The 9,711-nt window shown below is 41.8% G+C and overlaps 1 protein-coding gene across 1 annotated transcript in view; it reads right to left on the bottom strand.

The window, feature by feature from the left end:
* Nucleotides 1-243: 243 nt before the first annotated feature.
* The window catches only part of cdh15 (cadherin 15, type 1, M-cadherin (myotubule)), a 23,266-nt gene continuing 13,798 nt past the window's right edge, over nucleotides 244-9,711 (bottom strand). Inside the window, exons 4-14 of the mRNA XM_061764171.1 lie at nucleotides 8,823-8,967; nucleotides 8,538-8,719; nucleotides 7,748-7,876; nucleotides 7,439-7,621; nucleotides 6,770-7,014; nucleotides 6,540-6,676; nucleotides 6,037-6,267; nucleotides 5,667-5,906; nucleotides 5,256-5,404; nucleotides 4,703-4,894; nucleotides 244-452 (exon numbers count right to left, since the gene is read on the bottom strand). Of these exons, the coding sequence (XP_061620155.1) occupies nucleotides 252-452; nucleotides 4,703-4,894; nucleotides 5,256-5,404; nucleotides 5,667-5,906; nucleotides 6,037-6,267; nucleotides 6,540-6,676; nucleotides 6,770-7,014; nucleotides 7,439-7,621; nucleotides 7,748-7,876; nucleotides 8,538-8,719; nucleotides 8,823-8,967 (2,034 nt within the window). The 3' untranslated portion in view covers nucleotides 244-251. The remainder of the gene's footprint in view (nucleotides 453-4,702; nucleotides 4,895-5,255; nucleotides 5,405-5,666; nucleotides 5,907-6,036; nucleotides 6,268-6,539; nucleotides 6,677-6,769; nucleotides 7,015-7,438; nucleotides 7,622-7,747; nucleotides 7,877-8,537; nucleotides 8,720-8,822; nucleotides 8,968-9,711) is intronic.

The following is a 9,711-nucleotide window of genomic DNA, read 5'->3' as shown; positions in this document are numbered from 1 at the left end:
TTCAACATATTTAGTTTGCTTTGCAGTATGCACATCTCCTACTGCTTTATTTCCTGAGCACCCTTGTTAAGGTTTAAGTCCATAGTGTTTTACTATGTAGTTGAATCCAGATATATGGTGTGGTACCTTGAGGCACACAATGATGGATAATAATATCTCGTATTTGTCCAGTGACACACCCAAAAGCATGGAGTGTTTTGCTTGCAGGTGTGGAATCAGACAACACTTTCCTTTAAAGGTCACCTTCCCACCTAACGTGGGTCATACATGTTGGCCAGTTTCTGAAATCGTGGTCCCCAGTCGTTGAGATAGTCATAGTCCTGATCTTCATCTGAGCTGCCAGACGTAATGGAGCTGAGGCTGCCTGCCAGCGAGCCCTCTCCTTCGTAGTCATAGATCAGGGCTGTGTCATAGGGCAGCACGTTAGGATCCTTATCTGCAGCGTCCAGACCCTGATGGAACAATTAAAACATGGCGTTTCTGCAGAAGTCTCAGCACATTCTCAGACAAGCTATTTAGATTTTAAAGTTCGCTTTATTTAATCTTTATTTATCCAGGTAAGGCAAATGAGAAATACCAATAAATACAACAAACTGTATACAAAACAAAACATAAAACATTAAAAAACAAAATGGTAATAATAATAAACCCGCTGATTGGCTGGCGACCAGTTCAGGGTCTACCCTGCCTCTTTCCCAGTCAACTGGGATGGTGGGTGGATGGATGAATGGATGGATTTTAATAAATAAACACAAAATCTTTCTTCTTCAATCAAAATACACCATAGCTCCCTTCACATTGGGAGACTTCAGATGTGGTACAGAGTTTTATACAGGGTGATTGAAAAGTAACTCCCTATTTTAAACTACTTATTTATTCATATGTTGTAATATTTTTCAAATTTTTTTTGTATATGTTCGATGATTAAAGGGGCAAGTCTATTCTACCAAACCAACGACTTTGGGAGAACCCGAAGGGCGAATACGGAAAGTTATGTCTTCCATCCCACAAGAGTTCCCTGTGAAACCAATTAATGCGGTCCTCAGGCGGCTTGAGAAACTGGTGGCTAATGCTGCCGCCCATATCAAATTTTCAATAAAACTCCATGCAATACACTTTCTTCTCATGTTCATTTCTTGTAAGAATTATAGTTCAGAAATAAATTACAAGTACTTAAAAATAGGGAGTTACTGTTCAATCACACAGTATTTCCCCTTGTACATTTTGTTAGAAGCTTAGCTGATTAGTCGATGAAAGTTGCAAGATTGAGTTTCCTTTGACCAGTATGAGGGCGCCAGGATCATATGCTAAATATATAATGAGCACGGGCGGCACTGGTTAGAGCGTCTGTCTCACAGTTCTGAGGACCGGGGTTCAATCCCCGGCCCCGCCTGTGTGGAGTTTGCATGTTCTCCCCGTGCCTGCGTGGGTTTTCTTTGGGCACTCCGGTTTCCTCCAACAGTAAAGCCTCCATCAGTTGGGGCTTTATGGCAGAGTGGCACGACAAGCCTCTCCTCAGTGTAAGACACATGAAAGCCTGCATGGAGTTTTCTAAAAAAAACACCTGAAGGACTCCAAGCTGGTGAGAAATAAGATTCTCTGGTCTGATGAGACCAAGATAGGACATTTTGGCCTTAATTCTAAGAGGTATGTGTGGAGAAAACCAGGCACTGCTCATCCCCTGTCCAATACAGTCCCAACAGTGAAGCATGGTGATGGCAGCATCATGCTGTGATGGTGTTTTTCAGCTGCTGGGACAGGACGACTGGTTGCTATCGAAGGTAAAATGAAAATATATATATCATATGGTTTTGTTTGTTTGTTTTTTTCAATCAAGGAAAACTAAGCCTGGTGCGCACCCAACACATCTCATCTCCCCAAGGACACCACTCCCACAGTGAAATGTGCTGAGGGGATGTTTCTTAATAGCAGTCACTGGGAAACTGGTACGAGTCGAGGGAAAGATGGTTGGTGCTAAATGCAGTGATATTCTTGAGAAAAACATGTACCAGTCTGTAAGTGACTATCAAACTTGAAGGAGGTGGAGCAGTTTTCCCTTGAGGGAAGACAGGGGGGACATGTCCCTTGCACCTTTTTCAGATAGCAGTTTTGGTTCCTTGCACTTTTTTACTGTCCAAAAACAATGTAACAAGATAATAAACTGACACTTGACAAGCACTGAGCCACGTGGGAAACCCCTGCCAATTACAGCAGTGCATTGGTCAACACTGTATCTGCAACACTTCATGTAGCCTTGTAAAGCAATTAAAGTCTTGTCTTTACTTCATGTTTCTTGGTAAATGTGTTTGTTATTTTCATACTTTTAAAAAAAAACAAATTTAACTTTTAACAGATATTATTACAAGATTATTTTTTATGTATTGTTTACAACAAATCCCTTTTTAACATAAAGTGAACAATTGTTCTTCACTTAATATTTGTGTACCACAATTTTCCATGAGTTCTGATTTAAAATCTAATTCTAATGTGCAACAATCAATTTCTGGGGCAATTGTTTATTTGAAATATGTTGAAATGACTATACATTTATAAGGTTTTCATAGTCATAAGGGCCCTCTGATGAAAACCTGTGGCCCATGACAAAAATAAGTGGGACACCCCTGCGCTCGATGGAGTCAAATACCACGCTTCGAGAACCGCTGCTAGAGGCTGTTTTAAACAATTTTTCTCTGCATATGACCCACCAGTGCACCCAATTCTTCTTCTTCTTCTTCTTTTCCTTTCGGCTTGTCCCGTTAGGGGTCGCCACAGCGCGTCATCCTTTCCCATGAGAGCCTATCTCCTGCATCCTCCTCTCGAACACCAACTGCCATCATGTCTTCCCTCACGACATCCATCAACCTTCTCTTTGGTCTTCCTCTAGCTCTCTTGCCTGGCAGCTCCATCCTCATCATCCTTCTACCAATATACTCACTCTCTCTCCTCTGGACGTGTCCAAACCATTGAAGTCTGCTCTCTCTAACTTTGTCTCCAAAACATCGAACCTTGGCTGTCCCTCTGATGAGCTCATTTCTAATTTTATCCAACCTGGTCACTCCGAGAGCGAACCTCAACATCTTCATTTCCGCCACCTCCAGCTCTGCTTCCTGTTTTCTCTTCAGTGCCACTGTCTCTAATCCATACATCATGGCTGGCCTCACCACTGTTTTATAAACTTTGCCCTTCATCCTAGCAGAGACTCTTCTGTCACATAACACACCTGACACCTTCCTCCACCCGTTCCAACCTGCTTGGACCCGTTTCTTCACTTCCTGACCACACTCATCATTGCTCTGGACGGTTGACCCCAAGTATTTAAAGTCCTCTACCCTTGCCATCTCTTCTCCCTGTACCCGCATTCTTCCCCCACCACCCCTCTCATTCATGCACATATATTCTGTTTTACTTCGGCTAATCTTCATTCCTCTTCTTTCCAGTGCATGCCTCCATCTTTCTAACTGTTCCTCCAGCTGCTCCCTGCTTCCACTGCAGATCACAATGTCATCTGCAAACATCATGGTCCACGGGGATTCTAGTCTAACCTCATCTGTCAGCCTATCCATCACCACTGCAAAAAGGAAGGGGCTCAGGGCTGATCCCTGATGCAGTCCCATGTCCACCTTAAATTCTTCTGTCACACCGACAGCACACCTCACCGCTGTTCTGCTGCCCTCGTACATGTCCTGTATTATTCTAACACTTCTCTGCCACTCCAGACTTCCGCATGCAGTACCACAGTTCCTCTCTGGGTACTCTGTCATAGGGTTTCTCTAGATCTACAAAGACACAATGTAGCTCCTTCTGACCTTCTCTGTACTTTTCCATCAACATCCTCAAGGCAAATAATGCATCTGTGGTACTCTTTCTAGGCATGAAACCATACTGTTGCTCACAAATACTCACTTCTGTCCTGAGTCTAGCCTCCACTACTCTTTCCCATAACTTCATTGTGTGGCTCATCAACTTTATTCCTCTATAGTTGCCACAGCTCTGCACATCACCTTTGTTCTTAAAAATGGGCACCAGTACACTTTTCCTCCATTCTCCGGGCTTGGGACCGGCATTTATCCGGGCTTGGGACCGGCCTACAGTTTGCACTGACTTGTGCCCCCCATAGGGCTGCATTCCAGTGCACCCAATTGATGGATGTAAAATTGTGGAAAAAAAATTGTCAGGGGGCAGGTGGGTTGGGGCACAAAAAATATTTTGTCCCGGCCACCTTTCACATCAAAGTTACGCTGGATGAGCTGGAGCTTATCCCGGTGGACTTTTTTACACCAGCCAATTTCAATAATAGTGTTGTTATGAACCTTGAAATTATATTTAAGTATTTAGAACCCAACTATCTCTATAAATGCACTCTGTTAACTTTTAACTTCTGCACAGGATGTATGAGTTTCCAAATCCTGGTGTTGTTAGAGAAAAGAGATCACCAAAGACAAACTTACAGTATTTGGTATAGTATTTCTATAAACAACAAAGTGATGTAGAAATCTAATATTATTTTGTTCAATCTGATGTTTTTTATTCCTAAACCTATGATTTGTTGAAAAGAAATGAAATCAATAAGACACACTGAATGGAAATTGATTATTTTAGATCCCGGAGAATCTGTTTCACCAATAAACAACGTAAATATAGGATGTATGGACGTCAAAAAAACACTTCTAGGTTTTTGGTCATGTTCACAGAAGCATCTTACATCAGAGATGTAGTCCTCGATGTCAGTGGGATCTGCTGGGGGCCTCCGAGGGTAGATGGGAGAAGGCAGGTCATGTGGTGTATCCTTTCTGAAGGGCTGCTTGCCTCGAGGAACACCAGAGCCTGCGTAGTATGGCGTGGGGGTCAAGGGCGCATCAAGAGGATTCCACAGTAGGTCGATGTTAAAGGCGTTCTGCAAGGACAGGGATTGGTAAATCTTTTTGTCATACCACCCTCATTCCATCTCCTTTTCTCTGTACTGGTCCTCATCTTTGTCTCTCACCACTTGAAATGCAATATACAAGAACTGCAAGAACTGTGGTTTGTAACTGTGAAACTTTGAGGCAGCTGTTTTTGACATCAAAAGATTGAAATCCATACACTACAGCCTCAGAAAATGAATCACATGACATGAGCAACTTTGATGCTTAAGTGAGTAGGTTTTTACACATACAGTATAAACTTATCCTTACAAGGATGTTTGATTAAATTATGTTGAAAAAAATAAATTTCATGGTTCTAATAATACCAAATCATCAATTATGAAGCCTTACCTCATCTTCCTCACCCCCTCCTTGTTCATTGTAGTTGAGGACATTGTCCCGGATGTCGTCTTCCGAATCCCCCCCAAGCAGACCAGTTCCTTTCTTGATATGATGCCGTCTCCCACAAGAGCTCAGCGCCACAGCTAATAGGAGCAGTACTGCAATACGACACCTTTATAATTATGATGATATCATGGCCAATAATTTATTTGATAAGTCTAATATCCCTCACCCTTATATTGGATCTCAACACCAAATTATTATTTCTAAACCAAAGGTGCTATCGTCAGTAACTACTACATTCTACTTTTAACATGGTAGTTTTGACACATGAACACTATCATAAACTGTTTTATGTCAACCTTTTTCAATGTTTTGCCAGAATCGAGCAATAAATAATATGTTCAAAGTGTAACTTACATAGAAGGAGGCCAATACTGGCCATGACGATAATAAGCGCGATCAAGCTGATCCCCATGCTGGAGCCGAACACTGCCCCCGCCTCAGACTTACAGTCTCGGAATGAGTCACAGAGACATACCGTGACGTTGACCTGAGCGTAAGAGCTGAGACTTTGGTTTCCAGAGTCTGATACCAACACCATGACTGCATATTCTCCATCCTCTATGTCTACAAGAGGCTGCAGCAATGCATGGGTGTCTGAAGTCAAAAAGGGCACACACAGGGATTGAAAGAAGTCAGAGGATTTAGGTAGGTAACTGTGGACTGAATTAGTCATACACATTCAATAGCCGTTGTTAGTCCTCATTCTTCCATACCATTACCCTACCATTGACTTGAATGAGAGTCCAATTCATTGACACATCATGGGGCATTTCAAAGAAAAATGGTGCAGCATGTGGAGGAAAATCGTCATCCTCAGCAGTCAGTACTAATCCAGAAGCCATCTTTCTTGCATCCCTACACACGGTGCCACTCAGTGGAAGGAGTTTTGGGGCAAAGTCATTGGTCTCCTTCAACGTGATGGCCACATAGGCAGTGGTTGACACACCGCCAACATCTGTACAGGTGAAGCAGTGCAGCATATGTTAGTAGCAGAACCTACTCAATCTATATTTTGGGAATTAGCAAATGCCCATAACTGACATGAGTCTTTGAAAATAATATTTGAAATCTACAGCATTGAAGTGGTGGGGCCCCAAATCCCATGCAAATCCCTGGGAGCACCTGTGACCTATCTCATTAAAATGTGTAGGTGTCCAGAAGATGTATGGAAGTGTCTGGCTGAGGTATTTTAAAAATATAAACATTTTAAGAAAGGACTATTCTGACCTGTAACCTTGACAATAGCAACGTAGATGTTGTTTTTAACATGATGCGATCGCATGTTGAAAGTTCTCTTTGCAGTAATGTCTCCTGTATGTCTGTTGATGTCCAGCCACCTCTCAGGATCTCTACTTATCTCATACCTGCAGCATAAAGAGCACAGAAATTATGCTCAAGGTCACATCCAGTATAAGCGAAGAATAGAATGAAAAATCACTATACCGATGTCTTCATACCTTAGGTCAGAATTATCAGGATCAAATGCAATGTTGCTTTTCAGTAGTGTTCCAGGAGCCACAGACTCAGGTACAACAATCTGTATTGGGTCTTCTCTGAAATGTGGCGCTTCATTCTCATTGACAACTGTGACTACCACTATTGCACTGCTCACTGGTAAGTTAGGAGCCTTGTCGCTCAGTGGATTGAGATTCTCAACTGTCAGAAACAGGATGTGCTCATTCTGTGCCTCGAAATCCAGGGGCTGCAAGACAATTGAAGACTCTAAATTGCCCGTAGGTGTGAATGTGAGTGTGAACGGTTGTTTGTTTATATTATATCTGCCCTGCGATTGGCTTGCGACCAGTTCAGGGTGTACCCCACCTCTCGCCCAAAGGTAGTTGGGATAGGCTGCAGCACACCCGCGACCCTAGTGAGGATAAGCGGTATGGAAAATGGATGGATGGATGGAACAAGAGCCATTGATTTAAGAAGATTCCAAAAGACATCCTGGTCGATCACTATTTTTCGTATATTTTGTTGATATTATTCCAATGAATGCAATATTGTAATTATGTGGTAAAAGCAATTTAAAAAATAAAAGGTAAATCATGGACTTGTTGTGATCAGCTAATATATAAGTCATGCATCTACAGTATATTTACTTTATATTACTGGATCAACTTTACCTTCACCACCATCAGAATGCCCTGGTTGGTGACACTGTCTGTTGTGATGGCAAAGATTCTGTAAGGGTCGTTTGAGATGAAATATTTTGCCTCCCAGTTTCCTGTTCCACGATCATCAACGTCAGTCACATTGACACGACCGATCTCATAGTTCATTCTGTTCTCCACTGCTTTCATGCTGTACTGAATGGATCACACAAACATAACACAGCTAGTAAATACAAATAATTCTACTGTTTGAATTTTGTACTGATTCTCCTCATGTCATCTATAACATCTAACTGATCTATTCTTGTAAGAAGGACTCACCGAGCTAGGGTTAAACTGTGGAACATGATTGTTGATATCAGAGACATGGATGATGGCCACACCTTCACTTGTCAGCCCCATGCCACCCATATCAGCAACTTGTAACATCAGCCTGAAGGTCTTCACCACCTGGAAAGAGGACAATATGATTCAACTGCAACAATAACATTTAAACTCTCTACCAAAAGTATTGGAACACTGTGGCCACATGCTTATTTTTGTTGTAGACTGAAAGCATGCTCTGTAGGGTTTAAGTCTGGAGATTTACTTGGTCTGTCAAAAACCTTACACTTCTTTCCCCTGATAAAGTCCTTGTGTTTTTCATCATTCTCTTGTTGCATGATGTAAGATCTCTCAATCAGTTTGGTTGCATCTAAATTGTCACGCAAACTGTTTTTCCAGACTACTTCTGAGTTAATTTTTCAGATGCCATCATGTGTTACATCAATGAAGATTAACTTTACAGAAATAGCCATGCAAGCCCAAGCCACTACATTCAACTAAGTTTTACAGCTTTGTATGTTTGTGGTGCAGTGTATTGTGTTTTGGATCATGGGCAGATCCTTTCTTTCGCCAAATTTTAGCCTTTCCATCACTTTGATAAAGGTTCATTTTTGTCTCATCAGTCCATAAAACTGTTGGAGTGGAGTGTACAGTATACAGTACAGTATATTTACAGGTATATTCTATGCAGTACATTCTCTATAGAATGTCATAATAGTATAATAGTTATGTAAGATGATGAGATCCTGTATATTTAGAGGTCTCTAGTGTCTTCGGGGCATCTTACCTCGCTGTCAAGGCCAACATCTCTTGTGTAGATGGTTCCCGTCTCGTTGTTGATACCAAACATGGTCTTGGTAACAGCATTGGCTGGGATGCTCTCTTGGCCAATGATAGAGTAGCTGAGAAAAGCGTTTTCTGTCATTGGGTCATCTGCATCTGTGGCTGACACTGACATTACTGATGTACCTGTTCAAAACAGTTAACATTAGACAATTAGCTAATGTGACTCTCTGATTGAATTATTATTTCTTATTTATTTATGACGAAGAAGTGTGTAATGTGGATTTACCTGGTACTGAGAACTCAGAGACAGCACCAGTGAACTGTTTCTGGGTGAAGGCAGGTCTGTTGTCATTCTGGTCCAGCACTACAATTTCTATGGTGGTAGGATTCTCCAGTCTCTCTCCACTGGGCGACAGCGCAAAGGCTTTCAACTACACACACAAAAATTTAAAAGTGTCATCTAAGTTTTACATTTTTGTTATTCGTGTGTGACACACCTGATGGCAATGATGATCAGTTGGTTATTTAGATGCAACAGAAACAGAAGGAGGGCACTGGATTATTGTATGGCATTGCTCTCTTCCATTGTTCCTCGTTGTTCCACACCTATGCGTATTACACTATTGCTTCTTGTACCTTAGTATTAGTTTTGGTATCTTTCGTGTCTGACCCAAACCATGAGTCACTTCTAATCTGGTGTGGATTAGATTCCCTTTACTTTTTTTTTCTTTTCTTGGTGTCATCCTTCTGCTCTGGCTCCGTCCACCTAGTTAGTTTAGAACCGGATAGTTGGTACTTGTTTCACGGTAACCTTTTTGACAGCGTCTCCTATGGTTTGTACTTTTACTACTTCTACTCGCGTGTTACATGCAGTTTGATGATTTTCCCTTTCTCCACGTATGTTATATACAACTTTGGTTATTAAATCTAATGTACGCAACCTAACCACATCTGCTTTTGGGGTCCTAATTCTGTTGACGTTGCGTAACAGAATAATCCGGCCAAAGCATGGATCCTGCAGACCATACTCAATTCCCCCTGGCCCTTGCAAGCCAGGGCAAATTAGTCGGTCAACACGAGCAAACGTTGCAGAAGCTTATGGAAGCTGTGACCGTCTTATCTACTAATATTAACGCGTTAGGTTCACGGGTCGATCAGGTGTGCAACAGTAGACT

This window comes from Phyllopteryx taeniolatus, chromosome 2 (assembly GCF_024500385.1).
Source record: "Phyllopteryx taeniolatus isolate TA_2022b chromosome 2, UOR_Ptae_1.2, whole genome shotgun sequence".
NCBI lineage: Eukaryota > Metazoa > Chordata > Actinopteri > Syngnathiformes > Syngnathidae > Phyllopteryx > Phyllopteryx taeniolatus.
This window is presented reverse-complemented; position numbering and strand designations above follow the sequence as displayed.